The sequence below is a fragment of the Archocentrus centrarchus genome, unplaced genomic scaffold (genome assembly GCF_007364275.1).
Source record: "Archocentrus centrarchus isolate MPI-CPG fArcCen1 unplaced genomic scaffold, fArcCen1 scaffold_80_ctg1, whole genome shotgun sequence".
In the NCBI taxonomy this organism is placed as follows: domain Eukaryota; kingdom Metazoa; phylum Chordata; class Actinopteri; order Cichliformes; family Cichlidae; genus Archocentrus; species Archocentrus centrarchus.
In genome coordinates this window covers 206,401-229,996 of record NW_022060291.1, presented here as the reverse complement: position 1 = coordinate 229,996, position 23,596 = coordinate 206,401, and the positions used below count along the sequence as shown (strand labels likewise).

The window sequence follows — 23,596 nt, the reverse complement described above, 5'->3', positions numbered from 1 at the left end:
CGTCTGGCATTTCTATTATTATTCCAGCTTTGATCATGTCAGTTATTACTGGCTCAATCCCTGCTTGGGCGTCTGGTTTCAGGGGGTATTGCCTCACAATTGGCCTGTAAGCAGTTTTGGGTTTGATGATTACTGGTCGCGCAGTCTTAAGAAGACCTACATCGGATGGCCCTTTGGACCACAGATGGTCTGGAACGTCTTTTAGTTCGGGATGGTCCTGTAAGCTGACAAAGGATCATGCCTGATCTACAACGCCTGTGTCCGGGAATGGCAAAGCTGGACTCCAGTAATAATGTTTTCCTTCTTCTTCTTCATTGTGATGTAGTTCACTAATAGTCTTGGCTTGCATGCCGGTGGGTGTTGGGATAACAGCTATTTTCAGTTTGGCCATCATATCTCTACCTAGTAGATTTACTGGACATTCTGGGCTTAAGACCACTGTCCCTCTGACCTCCGTGTCCAGTTCAGAATTGTACATTTGTACTGGGCTGGATAGTGACAGAGTACTCAGGTGTCCATTAGCTGATTTCATGTATACTTTATCTCTTGTTGGTTTGCGGTTTGGGAACGGTTCTCTAATTACTGTTCGGTCTGCCCCTGTGTCACACAAAAACTCTAAGTCTTTGCCATTTACTGTGAGTATTATTGTGGGTTTTTCACCTGGCTTGGAAAGCATGGCCAGTATGCTTTGGAAATCCACAGTGATTTCCTGGCCATGTTCTCGTGGTTCCTGGTCTAGTCATGCTATGTTGTGGTCGCTGTCATAGTCAGGATTGTATGGGGGGTCTCTCCTGCCTTTCCTGTGACCTGTCCTTTGCCGTCTTCCGTCCCTCCTTTCCCTCAGGCAGTCCCTGGCGAAGTGACCTCTCCGGCCACAATTGTAACATTCATCACTTTTGGCTTTCCCCTTCTGGTGTTGAAACCTTTTCCCTTGGCTGCTCTGAGAAGGGGCGACGAGAAACACTTGGGAGTCCTGTGGCATAGTGTCGGTCATGAACGCGCTACTGCCCCCCCCTGATTTAGATTTTTCGCCTTTTTTTCTCTGTATCACTCCCTCTGCGTGTGTTGCCCAGTTCATAATTTCATTTACATTAGCCGTTGAGTGATTTACAAAGTGTTTTCGAATAAAATCAGAATATTTGGGCTGAAATCCTGACATTAGTGCTAGTTTTAGGTGTTGTTGGTAGGGGTTGTTTGGTTCTGTACTTTCAGGAATGCCGCTGTGGGCTTTAAAAACTGCTTCCAGGCGACCTTGGTACTCGTACACATCTTCACCCTCCTTTTGTCTGCATTGGTTAATTTTGTCATAATTTGGGGGTGGCACTAGGGTCTGTTTTGTTCTCAAAATTACTCCTTCCATCCCTTGCCGTAAGATTTCTGAATTATGCCTTAAAATGTTGCCGCCCTCATCTCTTCCTGTGAAGGTGTCCCTTACTCTTCCCCACTCGTGTTTAAAATGGTTGCGGAACACACGAAACATTTCATCCCCATTCAGGTTAAACGAGGTTTGTAATCCCCTTATATCTGTCGCCCATTGTTCTATGTCAATTTTGTGTGGGGTTAAGCCTCTAACGGCCTCTTGCATTTCAGTTTCAGTCCAAGGTCGGTAAACCAAAATAGTGGGAGGTTGAGGGGCGCTAGCTGTCCCTATGTTTGGGTTCGCGACTTGGAGCATTGGGAAGGTTTGTGCCACTGGTTCCAGTGCGGGTGGGGGCCCTCCACAATTGAAACAATCCCTTTCATGCCCGTACTCTGATAAAACGGGATAACCTGCTGGCTTAGGTGTGGCATGCACATCTATGTGCGCCAGTGTTTTAAGTTCCCCATTTCTGGTGCGGCTCGCAATGGGAGAAAAAGCTGCGGGAGAAACAGCTGTTAAGCCTTCCCTTGCTTGGGTCTCATGTTGTTTTGTCCCACTAGCTCCTCCCCCCTCTAAACATGGCGCAGCTTGTTTTACCCCGTTAGCTCCTCCCCCCTGTAAACATGGCGCGGCTTGTTTTACGCCGTTAGCTCCTCCCCCCGCTAAACATGGCGCGGCTCCGGGTGCCGCAGGGTCAGGCCCACTACGGTCTTGCTGGGATCTACATACAATGTGAGTTTCCTCATCTGCCTTTATTACAGCTGCATGCACGTGTGTGGGTGGTTTTGCTGCTGTGGCTTTTGCCTTCAGCTGTTCCTGTCGGCGTTTAGCTTGTAACAGCCAAAACTTTGCACACTGCAGTTCCAACTGCGCCATTTTGCAAAATGCTGCTTTTTGTTGCAGCTGTGTTACTAAGTTTTCACATTCTGTCAATACCAACTTTCCCTTAAACCCATATTTTTTCTTCCATTTAGTTATATATTGAGTTGACCCTTGTTTATGCCATTCCATAAATTTTACATCGCCCTCTAATACGGCGGCCTCGCATTTCGACGAGGACTTACCCATTGTTCCCGACGTACAATCGGCCTTTGCTTTGTCTCGTACAGACCACGTGTCTTTATTGAGACCTAAACCCAAATCCGCCCTTCACTGTGTACTTCAACAGACCATGAAGTTGAAAACCGTTAGATTTTCTTCATGCTGCTGCTTCCACTTCAATGGCGGCTTTCACTCTCACTCACTTTCACACACACACATACGCGTATTTATGGCGCCTATTTTAAATCTTTGTTTACGGTGAGATCACCAAAATTCCAAATTAAGGCCAAATTAAAATTTCTCCGTTGGGCGGGAGTTACCAATTTACTTTCTCCTTTCGGCGAGAACACCTACGGTACCGTTTTATGCTTTATTTGCTTTTCCCTGAAAAGCTAACTTTCCCTGAAAGTTACTTCGACCGGTGCCCCTCGTGAACCCTGTTCTGAGGGCGCTTTTCCCTGAAAAGCGAACTTTCCCTGAAAGTTACAACGGCCGGTTACCTCACGAACCCGGTTCGGAGGACGTATACTACAGTTTTCCCTGAAAAGCCAACTTTCCCTGAAAGTTATCCTGGCAATCGGACCCGGTCTGACTCAGTAGTGTACGATTTGTTTGTGCTTTTCCCTGAAAAGCTCCGGCCGGTTACCTCACGAACCCGGTTCGGAGGACGTAGACTAAAGTTTTCCCTGAAAAGCCAACTTTCCCTTAAAGTTATAATGGCAATCGGACCCGGTCCGACTCAGTAGTCCATGTTTTGTCCTACCTGGTTTCTGTCGTCTTCACTTGGTGGATCGGGTCTCGAGGAAAGCGTTCCCAGCGACCGCGGAGAAACCTATTAAGCCGGGCCTGGCGACAAACGTCATGCCCCAGGTCTTTTGTGCAGCGCCTCTATTGCAGCTGGCTGTCCGGACAGTCTGCCGGCATCGCTCCGTAGTCGTTGGGAAAACCTCCTCACTGCCCGCCCGGCTCTCGAAGGACCAAAAAATGTTAGGTTCGGACCACCGTTGAATAAAGAAAGACACAGAAACCCGTAGTTGATTTTTTACCTGCAGGGAGAGTCTCAGTCAGCTAACACTCACGTGCCTCTGAAAGAGAGTCTGACTTTCTTCTTCCTGCCGGTGCTTTTATTTTAGCATCACGTAAGTGTGTGTGGGGGGTGTGTGTATGTGTGTGTGACGTCAGGAAACAGGCGTTACCTGCTTTCCTCACCTGGAGGGTCCGGGTGTGTGTGAGTATGTTTTGTGCTTACAATCTGATGGTCATGTGCATGTTTATGATGAACACATTGTGATACATAGAAAAACAGTTACATGTTTATCTATTCTAACACACACACAGTCATAAAAAGGGTTGTGGTTTTATAAAGCAGGCATGTTGAAGACCGTAACATTCACTAATACTCATTGTGAAGACGAACGCTGCGCCCTTTTCCTCGTTTTTCCACAGACTCCGGTGCAAACGCTACTCTCTCTGTCTTTTTAAATGTAAGCATATTCTTTTACACAAAATTATGTGAACCAAACTGTATACCATCTCATTTCTTTTTAAAAAAAATAATAATAATAATGGTATGTTTGTGTATTACATGAATGATGGCTACATAACTAACAATTTTTTCTTTTTTTTTTTTTGTTTTTCCAGACGTTAAAACTTCAACTGTTACAACTTCACAACCATCACAGATGCTGGCCGTTCCTCCTCATCCTCCTGATTCCTCATCTTCTTCACTTTCACCATCTCACCAAACACCTGAAGAGCAACTGACGAAGCACGGCGTCGTGGCTGTTAGGATCATTGCATTAGTTTCTCATCATCCAACAACATTATAAATTTGACTCGATAAAGTCAGAACATAAAGTAAAACATCACAGGTTTAGATTAGTATTACTCAAATAGATGCACGTCCCTAATAAACACCTAACAAAGCCCCAAAGTCTCAGTCATGCGAGGCCTAAATTATTTTTATTCATAAAGAATCAAAAACTTCACATGCACCGTTGTTTTGATCCCTGACAGGAGGAATTGAATAACATCAGGAGCTATTTCCCTAAAACACTAAGGAGTGTAGAAGATCATTTAATCATTAAAGATATGCGTTTTTCACACACTTTAACCACAGTGTGCATTGAATGATACCATAATCTTCTGCATCACCCCTCCTATGATCACTCCCCACTCCTATGTACGATTCAAAATCCACAACTTGATGGATAAGCCTGTCTTTTGACCTGGATAAATAAACTTAAACTACTTTTTTATTTTACCCAAAAGCATCTATAACAGCTTTCAGCATTATAGGGCATATCCTCTTTGCCTGCACAAAGAGTCTAAAGTCAGCACAGAAACATGCTGTGGAAACATCACAACTTAAAATATGTGAATTACGCATGTTGTGTGGTATGAGGTTAGCTAGTTAATAGAACAGCGTGACTGTGATGGTCGTAGCCGCTAAACACTGAATTCGCACCAAGGATGCACATATACTAGTACAGGTGAAAAATAACAAGGTTTTTTTTTCCCATAATGGGCAATGCCATAAATTTTATTTCCCTGGTTTAGATTCAAGATTCACATGTAGTTGCAAAGTTCAACAGAAATGAATGTTGTTGCGCCTGGAACGAAGCAAACAAGTGCAAATAAAGTTAGAAACAATCTAACTAAAATATAAATGCACTAAGATATAAAAACAGCCATAAGGTCAGCAGCCAGTGGCATTCATACTGAGTAACAGAGACTAAGTGTTGAATACTCAGCTTTACCTATCAATAAAGCCAGATGACACACATCAATTAGTTAAACTGCAAGAATGTCTATCTTGGCCTCCAGTAACACTGTGAGAAATCTTGGAGTCATTTTTGACCAGGATATGTCCTTCAATGCTCATACTAAACAAATATGTAGGACCGCTTTCTTGCATTTGTCCAATATTTCTAAAATTAGAAACATCCTTTCTCAGAGTGATGCTGAAAAGCTCATTCATGCATTTATTACTTCTAGGGTGGACTATTGTAATTCATTATTATCAGGCTGTCCTAAAAGCTCCCTGAAAAGCCTTCAGCTGATCCAAAATGCTGCAGCTAGAGTACTGACAGGGACTAGAAAGAGAGAGCAGATTTCTCCCATATTGGCTTCTCTTCATTGGCTCCCTGTTAAACCTAGAATAGAATTAAAATCCTTCTCCTCACCTAGAAGGTCTTGAATAATCAGGCCCCATATTATCTCAAAGACCTCATAGTACCATATCACCCCAACAGAGCACTTCACTCTCAGACTGCTGGCTTACTTGTGGTTCCTAGGATACTTAAGAGTAGAATGGGAGGCAGAGCCTTCAGCTTTCAGGCGCCTCTTCTGTGGAACCAGCTCCCAGCTTGGATTCAGGAGACAGACACCCAGTGGCGGCTGGCCAGTAGGGGGCGCTTGGGCGCCGCCCCCTTTAAATTGTTTAGATAATAAATGATTTCTGAACTGCAAAATACTTAGAAATGTATTTATTCATACTGTGTGTCCAATAGACATGTTAGAATTTATTAAAATAGTAAATACATAATTCTATTTAATTGCTCACATTGTGCACACTTCCTATGTGCAGGGCGCCGTTCTAATGAGAGTGTATGTAGGCGCATCAACTTTTGGCAAGCAGGTGATCTGAGGCTGACTTTTAATTGGTTATTTAAGGTTTTCCACAGGGCGCAGCGTCCCGGACACACCCATTCTGTTGTGTCATTACTGGTAGAGTGTCAGTACTGGCTAATTTTTTTTAAAACATTTTGTGATTGGACAATCCCCGATTCGACTCATTAGTGCAGCTGCAGTTCGTTAGGGCGATTCACGTTTACATTTGCAAAGTGGAGTAGTTTCAAAATGAGAGAAAATTCTGTTTTGTCTTTACAAAAAAATGCTTTTACAAAGCGTTCACTTGAAGAAAAAAACAGGATAAAGGAGCTTGGACCGGATCGTCCCAATTTACAAATTCAGCAGCAGGCAAGTGATCGTGGACGATCCTACACGCGGCCTTTTTCCAGCTCTTCTTATGACAAGCGGACTTGGCTAGCTGGATGTGATGTAAGCAATGCCTTTTACTGCTTTCCGTGTTTGCTATTTCAAAGTTCTGGCACGGAGGCAATGTGGACAACAACTGGGGTAAGAGACTTAAAACATCTTTCAGAAAAATGCAAACGGCACGAAAACAGCCGCAGCCACCTAGACAATGCAATGAAGCGAAGTTTTTGGGGGAAACTTAGCATTGCTCAACAGCTAGATGAAGGCTACAGTATTGCTGTTAGAAGGCACAATGAAGAGGTGACAAAAAATCGGCACATCCTTTCTAGAATAATAGACCGTGTTAAGTTTTGTGGAGCCTTTGAGCTGGCCTTGCGTGGTCATGACGAAAGTAAGAGCTCTGAAAATCCCGGGATCTTTCGTGGGTTGGTTGATTTTGTTGCTTCTTTTGATGGAGTACTAAAAGAGCACCTTGAGAATGCTACTGTGTTTAAGGGAACTTCGAAAACTGTGCAGAATGAGCTACTAGACTGTATGTTTTCTGTTCTGAAGGAGCATATAATCAAAGAAGCACAGAGCAGTGATTTTCTTTCAATCCAGGCAGACGAGACTGTGGATGTTGCTACGCAGTGCCAGCTTGTGCTTGTACTACGCTTTATCGATGCCAAAAACACTGTGCAGGAAAGGTTTTTTGAGTTTATCCCTCTGCAGTCGGCTACAGCTGATTCCATTGCTACAGCCCTAAAAGAACGTCTTGCAACTATTCTTCCTGAGGATCAAAAGGCTAAGCTAATCTGTCAGGCATATGATGGAGCCAGCGTGATGCGAGGTGCCACTGCAGGTGTTCAGAAGAAGATACAAGATGTGTACCCAAATGCCCACTACATCCACTGCTATGCTCATCAGCTCAATCTAATAATGCAACAGGCTACTTCTCACATAACCAAAGTTAGAATTTTTTTTTCTAACCTTAGTGGATTTTCCAGCTTTTTTTCCAGATCATCCAAGCACACAAGCGTTCTTGATAAAGTTGTGGCCCACAGACTACCAGCATCCAGCAATGTCAGATGGAACTTTCACAGCCGTGCCATCAATACTGTGTTTGAGCACAGAGAGGACCTCATCCGCTGTTTCCAAAGCATACAAGACTCTGGTGACTTTGACCCCATTACCGTCAGAGAGGCTGGAGCATTTGCCATGCTACTGGAGGATCAGGATTTTAAGTTCTTTCTGCAACTTTTCCACCATATCATGCCTCATGTGGACCTTCTCTATGCCAAACTCCAGAAGAAGGTCATAGATTCAGTCTGTATCCGGGAGAGCATCCAACAGTTCCAGCAGGACATTCAAAAGATCAGGTAATTGTTTAAATAGCTGATTTTTCTTTTTCTTCTTCTTCATTATTATAATATTGTAAGTATTTCTCTTTGGCAGAAATTCTCTCCACTCCATGGTTGGACAAAGCAGTGTAGGTAGTAGTCAGCCAGTGAAGAAGCGCCACACTCCTGCAGGGGGACAGATTTGAACAATACAACACAGCATTTCCTGAAGATGCACTGAGCAACACCTTAAAAGCCTATCCAGTGCTCAATGGAGGTAAGCTGAAGACAGAGCTTACTCTCATCTACAGCAAGGAAGAGTTCAAAGCCTGTTGTGGTGCTGTGGGCCTACTCCAGCTGTTTATGGAAAACAATCTAGAAGAAGTCTTTTCAGAAACTGTCACGCTCTTGAAGATCCTCATCACCACACCCATGACCACAGCAGAAGCTGAACGGTGCTTTTCAACTCTGAAAAGAATCAAGACTTTTCTGAGAAACTCAATGACTCAGGACAGGCTGAATGCATTGGCCATGCTGTCAATGGAGAAAAGACTAGTCACAGAGATGACTGACTTTAACAAGAATGTAATTGAGAAATTTGCAGGGCAGAAGGAAAGGAGGGCAAAATTCATGTTCATATAGTGCTATTTTTTAAGATTTGTTTTGTTTGTTTTTCATTTGTTTGTTTGTGCGCGCCCCCCTCAGTTTTTTTAGCACCAGCCGCCACTGCAGACACCCTCTCTATTTTTAAGATTAGGCTTAAAACTTTCCTTTATGATCAAGCCTATAGTTAGGGCTGGATCAGGTGACCCTGAACCATCCCTTAGTTATGCTGCTATAGGCCTAGGCTGCTGTGGCGTTCCCATAATGCACTGCTTCTTTTCATTCACCTTATTTACTTTGTTTATACTCCACTCTGCATTTAATCATTAGTTATTATGAATCTCTGTCTCTCCCCCCTCAGCAGATGACCCCCCCTCCCTGAGCCTGGTTCTGCTGGAGGTTTCTTCCTGTTAAAGGGAGTTTTTCCTTCCCACTGTCACCAGTAGGAAGGAAATGGGGTCATTTTGACTGTTGGGTGTTCTCTGTAATTATTGTAGTGTCTTTACCTACAATATAAAGGACCTTGAGGTGACTGTTGTGACTTGGTGCTATATAAATAAAACTGAATTGAATTTATTGTCCAGGTGGGACAGGATGTGGTGGAGCTGGCAGCCTCAGTGGAATGATTTCCATCCAGGGTTTATCATAGTTAGTTACAGCATTTGTGGTTTTGACCGTTGTCATGTCATCGGTACATTTATCAATGTAGCTGATGGCTGAGTCAGTGTATTCCTCCAGGTCAAGTCCCCTGTCATTTGTGGCCACCTCCTTGAAGAAGTGATTTGTCTCAGACCAGTTGTGCAGTGTGGGAATAGTATCCTGTGACCAGACTGTGACGTTTCTAATGGCAGGTCTCTGTTGTTTCACCCTGGGTCTGCACATGGGCATGAGCAGGACTGCTAGCTGGTCAGAGCTCTCAACATGAGGGAGGGGGGCAGCCTTGTACGAGTCTCTAACATTCAAGTACACGAGGTATAATGTGTCGCAAAGCTGCAAAGTCCACATGTTGATAGAATTTTGGCAGGACAGATTTGAGACCTGCTTGACTAAAATCCTCCACTACTATGAAGAAGGCGTCTGGATGGACCATCTGCTGCGTGCTGATGTGCAGCTCCTCCACACACATGACAAGATGATGACCGCCGTAAAAGCTTGTGTGTCCAAAGCTAACAGTACTGATACCTACCAGCATTATTTTTATGTTTTTGTAATGTTAAACCACCAGTATGCACATGCTCTTTCACCAAAATTATATTTTTAATGCTAAAATTTATTTGCTGTTATCATGAATTATCAAATTCACTGTGTCACAAAAAAGCTGAAAAAAAAAAAGAAACACATCATTATTACATATTACAGTTATTTACTGCAGTCCTGAACAGCAAAAATAAGCTTGATTAATATGTGACTGAAGTCCAGTGTGCAGGTTCAAATTTGGGTACAAAAATGTGAATTCAGTTTGTTGTTTGCCTAATAAATAACATGATTGTTTTGGGGTTTTTTAATATTTGTGTTTTCTTGTTTTTATGACAGTTGTTCTAATAAAACTGTTAACACTGTATACAATGCAAACCATTTTCATAGGACTACCAATGCATGTACATGGAGCATCTAATCCTGTGCACACACAGAGGGACTCAGGTCACCACCTCCCCGTATAAGACCTGAGATTCTCTGCAGCCACATGTTGGTGTTTAGATGCAACCAGGTAAGAACCACCTTAAACTACCTTTTCTTTGAACTCTGATCTACTCAGTATTTTATTACAAGTACACTGTCATGATGTATAAATGTACTTTGTACAGGCCTGTTTGGGCTCTTTAGAAATTAATAATTTGTTGTTTTTAAATGTATTTATAAATAAATCAACTTGATTTGTTAATTTGTAAAACAGCATTAACTGATTAACAAACTTTATAAAGGATTTACATGCAACAATAATCCAAATTAGATACATTAAATACATGCAGTCCCTTCCATTATTGAACATCAGTTGCATCCATTAAAATTCTTTTTATTAGTGATATGTCTACTCTTTGTTTAAGAAGCTAAGGCTCTGATATGCTGGCTGAAGCCTTCCTCATGCTGGTGTTACTGCATGATCTTCACACAGTTAAAATTGCAGTAATTAAAGTTTTTGATTTCTAAAGTAAGAATGTTTAATATATAACACGAGTTCTGCAATATAAAACAACGTGGCAAACCCTGAGACAACAGAAACAATCAAAGATTTAATAATGCGTATGCTTACATGTACGTCTCTTTTGGGAGATTGTGGGTGTCAGTTTAGCACACAGGGCGAGCAGGTAACTTGGGTTCAACTCTGACCCGAGGCCCTCTCGCTCTCCAAAAACAGGATTATAAGGAGTGAAAAATGATTAGAAAACCAAGTTTCTAGGTTTTTAATGGTTTTATGATCCTACCATCTCGTGACATGATTATGCAAGAAACAAAAAAATCTACTGATGAGTAAGTTAATTAAAAATTAGAAAACTAACTTTAATAAAAGTCCAAAATGTTCGTGCATGCTTATTTTTCTATTTTCATATTATATTAAAAGGGAGCATTCATATCTGGTTGTTTTGGTATTATTATTATTATTATTATTATTAAAAATAACTTACCATCCAAAGTGCCCATATCTGCAGCTCAACAAAGGGTCTATATCGGAAACTTATTAATTTATTTTTAGGAGTTTTTTTCTCTGCTGTCTTTTAGTAAAAACGTTGATTTGCATGAAATAAAGTATTGTGAAAGAAGGGTTTGTTGTTCTTCTAAAATCCTGTGGTTTATTCTATAATCAGGGTGCTGCCTGTGGCGGATGATTCCTAAACCTTTATTCATGGGAGAAATTTCCTCATTTAACACCATGTTGGTTTTCGTATTGTTTTTTTCTGCCATTCTTTTTAAACTTATCAATTTAAAACTGGTAGGGGTGTCATGATAACCTTAATATTTAAAAGCACTGATCTAAAACGTACATATGATAATATGATAAGTAACCGTGCAGTTGCTATTTAATGCCTGATGGTTGCAGACTTTTTCACCACCTCGGTGCACTTTCAGTTTATTTGCCAACAAGGATGAAATGCCACCTTTACTACAAACACAGATTTAGGGTCTGATATTGTAATAACCCTAATGATGCATGCTTTATTTTGATGCACTTGTGGAGTTCTCATCTTTATTACTATGATGTAAATATATATTGTAACGTAAAAACTAAATAATTATCATTTCTTTTCAGCTTTCAAGGGATGAATATGTCTTCTGCCAATGTGACAGTCGTCTTACAGTATCGAGACTCCTTCACTAAAGCTGTGACCAAGAATGTGATTGTTGTGATCCTCGGCATCTCCATCAGCTACCTCAATGCTAACCTTATTTACACCTTCTGCAGAAACCAGGTTTAGTACTCATCCTTTCACAACCACGTATATAATCAAGCACAAACTCCAAATAGGATGCAAATGTTCAGCATTCTGGTGACTTATGCCACTGCCATAACATCTACAATACCTTCTTTCAGTGTATTTATTTTATTCACCTTCATTTGACCACAAAATCCCCAAAACAAAACAGCACTTTGTGGTGCTGTCCATCCATTTTCTACCACTTGTGTACTTGACAGTACTCAAAGCAGAGATGGCCAAGCCTCCCTTTCCCCAGTTACTTCCTCCAGGTCTTCTGGGAGGACAAAAGTGGGCTGGATCAGCCATGCATTCCAGAACTGGACAAAAGTCTTTCACTCATTCTGTCTCTACAGGACTTTTTCAAAAGCTGTCTTTCTGTTCTTCTCCAGATTTTCTACATGAATCCCCGATATATCCTCTTTATTCACCTGGTGATCAATGACTTGGTCCAAGTGACGCTGACCGCCATACTGTTCATAATCAGCTACACCATCTACAAACTCAATGTCTCTGTCTGTTGCATCTTCATGCTGCTTGCTCTCTTCACCACTGAAAACTCCCCACTGAACCTAGCTTGCATGGCAGTGGAGTGCTACATAGCCATCTGCTTCCCCATGCGCCACGTTCACATTTGCACCATCCAAAGAACATTAATCTTGATTGGTTCAATTTGGATGACCACCATGTTGTCTGTACTTCCTGATCTGTTCATCACCTTGGCCACAGAACCACTGGATTTCTTTCATTCCCAAGTGTTTTGCCTCAGAAACACAGTCTTCCCAAACCCCCTCATCACCAAGAAAAGGGATATCACATATGCAGTATTTCTAGTCATCGTTTGGCTCACTATCATTTACACTTACTTCAAGATCCTGTTCACTGCAAAAGCAGCAAGCAAAGATGCCAGGAAAGCCAAAAACACAATCCTCCTGCACGGGTTTCAGCTGCTGCTCTGCATGGCAACATATGCAGCCCCTCACTTAACAAATGCTCTGCAGGGATGGTTCCCTAATAATTACACCGATTCCCTGTTTGTGATCTATATTATAGTGCAAATCCTGCCGCGATCCATTAGCCCCATTATCTATGGCATACGTGACAAGACTTTTAGGAAGTTCTTGAAAGGGAATCTGCTATGTAAAGTCACCGCACATGAGTCAGACCACCATAACAAGTAAAACTTAAGGCAGTGACTATCTCAGCCCCCTCAGCCTGTGCATTCCCTGCTTTGACACTACTCAGTTCATTCAGCCATCTGGAAAATAACACGAGCATCTGCTAAAAACACAGCTGTCTTATACATCATAAATAATTATTATGTATTAAATAATTATCTGAATCTAAGCTTGTTAATTTGTATATAGAATATGTGCAGACGGTATAATTATTCAGTTACCTTGTTATGAACTTTTAAATGGGTCAAAAGGTCTTTGAAATTATAAACAATTGTTCCTGTAAATACATGTTTTCTGCTTTTCAGTTCATTTGGATCCACACTCAAATTATCCACGTTCTTTTGATCACCATCATGTCTGTGCCTTTTAAAATATAGCTTTAGCTCAGTTTATTAATAATTATCTTATTAAATACCTTATTAAAGAGCTTTGGTAAAATGTTGAAAATCAGTCATCAAAACTATTGGGTGTGGAACAAATCCCTATGCCTTGATCATCCAAACAGTCAAAAATCTATTAATGACACCTGGAACATTTTGGCTGGGACCCATTGCTGTGTATGACTTGTCAGAGATAAAGCTAATTATAAGCAAATAAAATCTGACGTAAACAGTCCAGAGTGGAAAAGTAAGTGAACTCAATGCTAACAACTTCTCTAATGCTACTTTGACTTACCTTTAACTAAGGTTAAGCCCCTCCTTTCTAAGCAGCACTTGGAGTTGGTGATCCATGCTATGATCACTACTAGGCTTGACTACTGTAATGCCCTTTATTTTGGTATCAGTCAGTCCTCCCTCAGATGACTTCAGCTGATTCAAAATGCTGCTGCTCGGCTCCTGTCTGGTGTGGGATGGAGGGAGCATATTTCTCCTGTTTTGGCTTCTCTACACTGGCTGCCAGTTCACTACAGAGTCTGTTATAAAATTCTTTTATTTGTGTTCAAATGTCTCCATGGTCTAGCTCCATCGTACCTGTCTGAGCTAATTACTCCTTATCTCCCAACTCGCCTCAGATCAGCTGATCAGCTGCTACTTGAGGTCCCGAGATCTAAGTTGAAGCTCAGAGGTGATAGAGCTTTTAGCATTGCTGCCCCTGTTTTATGAAACAATCTTCCTTTACATATCATTGTCAACTTTTAAAACTTCTTTAAAGACACATTTTTATTCACTGGCTTTTAGTATACTCTGAGATCTTATTCATTTTGAATTTGCTGTTTTATTATTGTTGCTCTTATTATTTTTGCTCTTTTTCATTGTACAGCACTTTGTTGCAGTTGCTGTTTTTAAAGTGCTTTAAAAATGAATAAAGTAAAGTAAGTAAAGTTAAGTGTGTAAGAAGAAAGAATTACTGTGGGTTATAGAGAAGTCTGTCTTCAAATAAATGTATACGATGTCTGTTTACTGACGGAGTCTGCGCTTCTTAAGAAAGTCTGAGTCTTACAATTGCTGAGCCATTTCACTCATTTATATCAAATACATTAAGCACAAAAACTAGAAGCATGAGAAATAAACACAAGTAAGCATATTTACATTTATTTAAGCACACGAACAGGCAACTGCTCAACTCTGTCTGTGTTTTGCCAAATCAAACGTGGATAATTAAGATCGAGATTTCGGTACCAGATTGGCCGAGGGTCAGGTTAAAAACAACCGCCTCTGATTCTGGTAGCCAACAGGGTCCCTGTGCTATTGTTTTTAAAGCTTAAGATGAACATGTCATTTGGCAATGTCACGTTGGTTGTTTGGAATATGGATCCTGTTGGTTAAGTTGTGTCCAAAAAGTGATTGTTGCTGTTATCAGGATTTTCATCAGCTGCATCGTTGTTACTTCTTTCACACATTCTGCAAACATCAAGTTTAATATTACTTTAAGGAGACACTAACAGTAACAATTAATTTACTGTGGATGTTGGATAGAAATTGACATTTACATCACCATCAGCTCTATAAGAAACCTCAGATTTATGAATTATGTATGAATTCTGTATTTTTACATGTTACTATCTTGTTAAAAATAATGGCCTAAGTCATTTTTTGTTCAGGTTTTTCAGAAAAGACAAAAAACTGAACAAAAAAATTTGAAAATATGATCATTTTTGCAAAAACAAAACCTTTGTTAAAAAATGACTTTGGCAATTATTCTGACGATATTCAAAATCTGCTTATAAAACCAGAAAGAGGTAAGACCAAATTCTAACATACTCAGGCCATGGCTCCTTGTTGGGTGTGTCCAAGTAAACTTCAAAGGGAGGTGTCCAGGAGGCACTGAGGGGCAGCAGTACTGCGGTGGGTATCCTTGTATCCCCTTGGCATGCTGTCTGTACGTTGGAGTTTCCACCAGTGGACGAGAGGGTTGCTTTCCTGTTCGAGAGGGAACAGGTCCTGACTGGTGTTGTGTTTACACAGTGAATGACAGTTTAGGGTGCCCAGCCTTCTTGGAGTCACTGAGTGGGGTGCTCGGTGGCGCTCCATCCAGTGAGTCTGTCGTCCTACTGGGAGACTTCAGTGCTCACATCGGCGATGACAGTGCGACCCAGAGGCGTTTGATTGAAAGTAAAGTCCTGCCTATTCAGAACTGTGGTGCTCTGTTATCGGCCTTCTGTACAAACCACAGTTTGTCCATAACAAACACCATGTTCAAAAGTACGGCTGTCCATAAGTGCATGTGGCACCAGGACACCCTAGGTCACAGGTCGATGATTGATTTTGTAATCATATCATCAGATCTGCATCTGCATGTTCTGGACACTCGGATGAAGAGAGGAGCTGAGCTGTCAATTCATCACCATCCGGTGGTGAGTTGGATCAGGTGGCGAGGGAGAATTCTGGACAGACCTAGTGCACTGTTGGGAATGCCTGCCAGAGGCCCCAATCTGTGTGATTTTCAACTCCCACCTCCAGCAGAACTTCAACAGCATTCCAAGTGAGATTGAGGACACTGAGTCCAGATAGACCATGTTCTGCACTGCCATTGCTGAGGCTGCTGCACGGAGCTGCAGCTGCCAGCACTACCAAGCTGAAGAAGGGTTCCTATCGGGCTCGGTTAGCCTTTTCAACTCTGGAGGCAGCTGATGGGCACCAGCTGGCAAAGCAGAACACGGCTTGGGTGGTGGCTGAAGCACTCAGGTGTGGAAGGAGTTCAGTGAGGCCATGGAAAAAGACTTTCAGACTGCCTCTATTCTAGGAAACCATCAGGTGACTTCGCATGGAGATCTGGGGCAGTGCCACTGGATTGGCAGACTGGGGTGGTGGTCCCCATCTTTAAGAAGAGGGTGTACTCCAGCTATCGGGGGATCACAGTCCTCAGCCTTCCTAGCCCCTCCACATCGAAAAGAGCCAGTTGAGGTGGTTCGGGTGTTTGACTTGGATGCATCCAGGGTGCTTCTTGGGTGAGGTGTTCTGGGCATGTCCTACTGGGAAGAGGCCCCGGGGAAGACCAAGGACATACTGGAGAGATTATATTTATTGTCTGGCCTGGGAATGCCTTGGAGGAAATGGGGGGGTGGGGGTGGGGGTGGGGCTTGGGTATCTGCTTAGGCTGCTGCCCCCACAGCTCGGCACTGGATAAGTGGAGGAAAATGGATGGATGGATGGATGGATGGATGGATGGACGGACGGACGGACGGATGGAGGGATGGATGGATGGATGGATGGACGGACGGACGGACGGATGGATGGACGGATGGATGGATAGATGGATTGAGGGATGGACAGATGGATGGATTCATGGATGGATGGATGGATGGATGGACGGACGGATGCATGGATGGATGGATGGATGGATGGATGGATGGACGGACGGACGGACGGATGGATGGATAGATGGATTGAGGGATGGACAGATGGATGGATTCATGGATGGATGGATGGATGGATGGAAGGATGGACGGATGGATGGATTGATGGATTGAGGGATGGACAGATGGATGGATTCATGGATGGATGGATGGATGGATGGACGGATGGACGGACGGACGGATGCATGGATGGATGGATGGACGGACGGACGGACGGACGGACGGATAGATGGATAGATGGATAGATGGATTGAGGGATGGACAGATGGATGGATTCATGGATGGATGGATGGATGGATGGATGGATGGATGGATAGATGGATTGAGGGATGGACAGATGGATGGATGGACGGATGGATGGATGGATGGATGGACGGACGGACGGATGGACGGATGGATAGTGTCATCACATAATTTGCCCAGCATAGTGTGTAAATACTCTCAGTAGTGTTTGCGGCACATGTAGCAGCATAGCATCACAGCTGATGAAATAGAGACCAAAAATTTGTCATGATAACTTTATCATTAATTTGTAAAGTATGTTGCTGAGAGGTTAATAAACCTAACTTGTACAGTGCCCCATAATTTATAATATACACCTCTATACTTTCTACCTCTTAGTGTATCAACAGTTGTTTTGATATTCTGCCATTCAGTTTTTTTATTTCTATATTGTCTATTTCTATATTGCTTTTAATTTCTATATTTTTGTCCTCTATACTTTCTAACTCTTATTGCATATAGTTTCAACAGTTGTTTGGAAAAAACATTGTTTGGTTGACTATGAGAGAGCCCTGTGCAAAAAAATCCCAATGTGCCTAGCCCTTGGTTCATGCACAAATGGCAAATAAAAAACCTTGAATCCTCCTCTGAGCTCATTAGGCTTTTGGTAAACTGCACACAGATGCCCCCCTCCACACACATGCACACACACACACTGGGCTCATAGTGCATGTGTAGTCACTCTATAAAAATGTTGCTTGCAATGCCACAATCACATTTGGATCAGAAACCAGTATTCCAGGGCAGAGTTGTTCAAATTTTACTGTATTTAAATGATATTTGTGCATTTTATCATATAACATTTTTGAGTTTTTTCCCCCTTGAAACAGGTTCTTTGGATGCTGACATGAATTTGACACATGCTGACAGTAATGCCACAATAACTCTGAAATACTCTGACACATTTGTCACAGCTGTCAGCAGGAGTGTGATCGTTGTTGTCCTGGGCATCACCATAAGCTACATTAATGCCACCATGATCCACACATTCAATAAGTATCAGGTGTGTAAAGTAGACTACATGCTTTACTATAACTGTCACAGAGTTGTTATAGTTTGGGATTTTTCATTAGCTTTTTATTTATATTTTGTTTTTTTATTTTTTGTTTTGTTTGTTGTAGTTTATTTTTATTGTTTAGAAATGTTTAATTTTTGTGTAGTCCTTGTTAATTTCAGTGTTAGTTTATTTTTGTGAATTATTTTATTATGAGGGTATTTGTACTAACACCTGACTGTCAGGCTTCCTGCGGCAGGCAGGAAGGAGCTCAGTGCAGGACACACGGCGAGAGCCGAATTGGTGCTTAGATTTTATTGTAAATGCTTTAACACAAACAGGCTGGTTAGGAACCAGCTACACAAAGAAACTCGAAGCTTGAATCCCGAAACTCAAAAACACAAAACACACAGCCGACATCAACCTAGACGTTACAATTACAGAACAGGAGGACATGGGAAGCAAAGCAGGCTTGAAACCAGAGGGATAACACAAACAGCTAAGCACAGATCATGGGAAATGGGAACTAACAGAAAACTATGATAACTAAAATCCCAATACAAACACAACCAAAAATAAAACAAAACAGAAGTTCACAAAAAGAAACTCAAAACACCGGGCAAGGTGAAAACAAGATGACTTTGCAAACTTCCTGTTTAAATGATCTCTGGTGTTCTTTAACCTCTCTACAGATATGTTGTAATCTAAATCTCATTTAAATCAGATCTTCAAGTTGAGCCCTCGCTACATCCTATTCATCCACATGGTGTTAAATGACATTATTCAACTGGCAACCAGCATTTCCCTCTTCATCTTCTTGTATGCCTTCCAGACCATCTACGTCTCCCTCTGTTTGCTCATCATCTTGCCAGCAATCATTACCACACAAAACACTCCTCTTAATTTAGCCTTCATGGGAGCGGAGTGCTGTGTTTCTGTCTGTGCCCCTCTCCGATATAACTACATCTGTACTGTCAAAAGAACATATATTATAATTGGCATTATCTGGGCAATGAGTTCACTTTCTGTGATGCCAGATCTCTTCATTGTCTTGGCTGTTGAGCCGCCGCAGTTCTTCCTGTCAAGAGTGCTCTGCTACAGAGATACTGTGTTTCGGAGTAGCTACAGTGTAAATAAGAGAGATGCATCCCACATACTGTTTCTGGTGGTAGTTTTGCTCACACTGCTGTACAGTTACTGCAGAATTTTGTTTGTGGCTAGATCTGCTGATGCAGATGCTAAAAAGGCAAGAAACACAATCCTGATTCATGGTTTTCAGTTGCTGTTGTGTACGTTGGTATATGTGCAACCTATATTAACCAAACTGCTGGTATACGTGCTTCCTGAAAGGATAAGTGAAGTAAACTTTGCTTTTTTTATTATTAACCAAATTCTTCCTCGCTTAGGAAGTCCTATGGTCTATGGATTACGTGACAAGACTTTCAGAAAGTACTTGAAAAAGCATCTGTGTGCAGTGAACCACCCTGCAAAGAGAAGTCTGAAGGTGTTATCATAAAACAGCACTGATGTTAGATGTACCCCCATGGGTGCATCATCTTGTGTGCTGGGTTGGTCCATGTTGGGATTTCCAGTCAGTGCTTCAGGGATTCTGGGGGCAGTTTGAGTCAGTGGGGGCAGCTTGTTTCAGATACAGGCTAGTTTGTCTTGTTCTGAGCCACCATTTGATTAACTGGCTCTCTCCTTTTGGGGCTAGTTCAGTAAGGCTGCAGACTTTTAGTGTAGAGTATGTTTTTATACCTGATGATTAACAAGTCGCACATGTTCTGTTCTTGACTCTATTTTACCCTCAAGGTCTTCGTATGAAACCATGTAAGAGTTCTGTAGTACAATGAAAAATTACAGGATCATCAATAAAATACAAAGACAAGCTAAATAAAGCCTTGATCACCTCACTGACATTTAACCTTTTTTAATCCTCTTTTTTTTCATTATACACATCACTTAGGGGGGCAGTTGTCTTTCCAAGAGCTTGGTGGGTGGGGCCACCGAGGGAGGCACGTGGATCTTCCTACTGTTATGATGTGTTTGTTTATTTGTAAAGGAAGAAGCCTGAAACACTTTTATTAAAAAAATGAATTTTTAATATACATTTAATATATTAAAAAATCAAGAGATATCATACATGCACATGTGGGACTCAGAGGAACAGACAGGCCTGTGTCCCCCCCCCCGAGTGTTCCTCACTAACCATAACATTTTATACTGTCACTATCTACACACAGTCTGTGTGCTGCAGGCTGGCTTCGTCATTGGTCTGTCCCGCGCTGGTTTTTCATGACTCAGATTCCTTCCATCAGAGATAAATACTCGTACAAAAAGCACATCTTCTCCCCTGATGTGTCATTTAATCAATACAGAGCAATCTTATCCAGATTAATAACAGTACATGGTGATGTTTTAATTGCATGTACTATGGCCGAACCTTCAAGATAACACTGAGTCTGAGAAGTTACTCTGTCACTTTCTAATGTCTAATGTATGTATGTGTTTATTAAATTGTTTGTTGCTTGCTTCAGCCAAATATTAATTAATTTCCTGTAGTTTACTTTTAAACATTTGTCCATTTTTCATTTTATTCTTTGGGTAAAAAAATAAAACCCCAACACTACACCCCTGCTGGTTTATGGACCAGGCTGATGTGGATGGATGTGTGTGTCAATTCAATTCAATTTTATTTATATAGCGCCAAATCACAACAAACAGTCACCTCACGGTGCTTTGTATTGTAGGTAAAGACCCTACAATAATACAGAGAAAGCCCTACAGTCAAAACGACCCCCTATGAGCAGCACTTGGTGACAGTGGGAAGGAAAAACTCCCTTTAACAGGAAGAAACCTCCATCAGAACCAGGCTCAGGGAGGGGGGGGGGGGCATCTGCTGAGGAAGAGAGACAGAGATTAATAATAACTAATGAGCACCCCCCCAGCAGTCTAGGCTTATAGCAGCATAACTAAGGGAGGGTTCAGGGTCACCTGATCCAGCCCTAACTATAAGCTTTTTTTCTCTTTTCTTTTTTGTCTAAAAGTAGCAGGAAGATTTGAGGCCTGTTGAATTGCTCTTATTTGTGTTCAGGCACCAGCAGCTCTGCTACCCCTCCCTAACAGTCTGCTGTCACCAGCAGGCCCTCTCAGACCATCCTCAGAGCATACTCATCTTCTGCCCTAGCCCCGTGATGAACCTGTTGCTCATTAAATTCATGCTAAGGGGTCTCAACTCATAAAACTGCCCGATTTTGGGTCCATGTACAGGACACCAGTCATCCTGTTTGCCCATTGTTTGATTTATACTGGATATAGGGATAATTCTGTCCAGTGGACCTAGCCAAAGGCTAACTTGCTTGTGTAGCACGGCCAAAAACTTTGGAAATGCAAATCAAGAAAGTATAAATCTGTCCATGCAACAGGTCCGGGGGCAAAATGGGCCTCATTTTCTCCCTCATATCTGGTCCTTCTCCCTCATATCTGGTCAAGCATATGTGTGAGGAGTGTAAATCCTTCTCCAAGAGTACCACAGGATGGCCACAAGGAGGTTGTTACTGACAATTAATGTGATGAATTTTTCTTACTGTCTTGTTGATGTTGTGAAAATGCTCCGGGATGTTTATGCCCTTTCAGATAATGACAGTAGAATTCATGGATGTTTCTAATGAAAGTTTGCAAAGTGCAGACTCAGCACAAATCGTAGACAAAGAAAGGGAAAGAGTATAAATAGTTAGAAGAGGAGAAGAGAGGAGAGAAGATGTAGTGACTGTCTTTGTCCGTGTTGTCCGTTTTTCCAGCAACTACTAAGGCACAACCTCCCGGGAGGGCTATCTGCTTTTACTTTTTGTCCTTTGTTTTTTGTGTTTGTATATTTCTAAGTACTAGTAACTTTTTTGCAACACAGCTTGCTCATCGCCATGGATCATTTGGACAGTTTGATTTTATTTGGACTCATACTTAACCTCAGCGCGGGCTCTCCTCGGTCGGAGGGAGTGACGAGGAAGCCGGGGCATGATCAACAGGTTCTTTCTTCTTTTCTGTTTCTCTGTGTGTAACTCAGTCTTCATATGCTACTGTCTGTCTTTTTAACTATTTGTGTGCTACTAAGGTGTCTAATAAACTGCCTGCATTGGAACCTGCTCAACCCTGTGATTTGTTGGTAAAAATGGTTTTAATTGGGTTTTAATTTGCAGTCAAAAAGGAACATGGAGACCCCTAAAATGTATCCTACATTAATTGGCGCTGCGAGCAGGGTTTGAGGTAATAAAGATGTCGGTCTCTAACAATCTTGCAGGTTTTTGCCTGCTGCTCAGAACACACCAAAGCCGTGGCCAAAATTCAGTAACTATAAGCTTGATCATAAAGGAAAGTTTTAAGCCTAATCTTAAAAATAGAGAGGGTGTCTGTCTCCCGAATCCAAGCTGGAAGCTGGTTCCACAGAAGAGGGGCCTGAAAGCTGAAGGCTCTGCCTCCCATTCTACTCTTAAGTATCCTAGGAACCACAAGTAAGCCAGCAGTCTGAGAGAGAAGTGCTCTGTTGGGGTGATATGGTACTATGAGGTCTTTGAGATAAGATGGGACCTGATTATTCAAGACCTTGTATGTGAGGAGAAGGATTTTAAATTCTATTCTAGATTTAACAGGGAGCCAATGAAGAGAAGCCAATATGGGAGAAATCTGCTCTCTCTTTCTAGTCCCTGTCAGTACTCTAGCTGCAGCATTTTGGATCAGCTGAAGGCTTTTCAGGGAGCTTTTAGGACAGCCTGATAATAATGAATTACAATAGTCCAGCCTAGAAGTAATAAATGCATGAATTAGTTTTACAGCATCAGTCTTTGACTCAGCTTTTGTAGGGATGGCTGGCCTCTGGTGGGTTCGGCGGCCTGATGCCTCTGGTTCTCTTGCCCTTTGGCCATGTATGTTCTATCCAGAGCCTCCCTCTTGCTTCTGCAGGGCGGACAGCCGGTTGTCATTGACGTGTGTCCTCAGGTCTTCAGTACTCTTGGAAGTCTGTGGATGTCCCAGATCTCCTGGGCCTTTCCCTGTGTGCCGCTGGCATCTGGGGGGCTGTTGTTGCTGCTTCTCATCCTCATTATCAAGTACATTTGATGACACACACACACACACACACAGCAAGATTGTATGTTAGTTTGTATCTGTTTTTCTCTCTTTCAGGTGCTTTTGTTGTGTGTGTGTGTTTAGAGATGTAACTGTTGGCAACACATTGTGTTTTGTTTTGTCCTTTGCCCCCCCCCCCCATCCCTTTTCCTTCTTCTTCTTTTTATTGCTTCTTCTGACTTTTTGCTAAGCTGTCCCTTCACCCCTGCCAGCTCCAGCATTGTATAACCACACAGATACTGTGTATAAAAAAGAAAGAAAGAAAAGACTAACAAGGGAACCCTACAGAGAAGTGTTTGGCACAACACAGCATTCAGACTGTGATTCTTTCTAAAACTGCCAGACATGACACGTTTATTAAAAAAGCAGAAGATAGTGTCCAACCAATGAGGACATATCAGTGACATCATTTCTAACTTTTAGCAGGAGTCACGCATCAGCCTCCTTAATATAAATACAAACCAATTTCACACCAGTTTCCTAACTGGCCTGA

The 23,596-nt window shown here is 42.1% G+C and overlaps 2 protein-coding genes across 2 annotated transcripts; both read left to right on the top strand.

Annotated features, from left to right (window-relative positions):
• The first annotated feature begins 11,579 nt into the window (after positions 1 to 11,579).
• LOC115777837 (odorant receptor 131-2-like) lies at positions 11,580 to 12,913 on the top strand. Its single transcript, XM_030725839.1, has 2 exons — positions 11,580 to 11,729; positions 12,125 to 12,913. Exons 1-2 carry the CDS (start codon positions 11,580 to 11,582, stop codon positions 12,911 to 12,913), a joined length of 939 nt encoding a protein of 312 aa, XP_030581699.1.
• Positions 12,914 to 17,835: 4,922 nt separating this feature from the next.
• On the top strand, positions 17,836 to 19,498 carry LOC115777836 (odorant receptor 131-2-like). The gene is made up of 2 exons (XM_030725838.1): positions 17,836 to 17,991; positions 18,707 to 19,498. The coding sequence occupies exons 1-2, from the start codon at positions 17,836 to 17,838 to the stop codon at positions 19,496 to 19,498; spliced, it is 948 nt and encodes a 315-aa protein (XP_030581698.1).
• Positions 19,499 to 23,596: the final 4,098 nt, after the last annotated feature.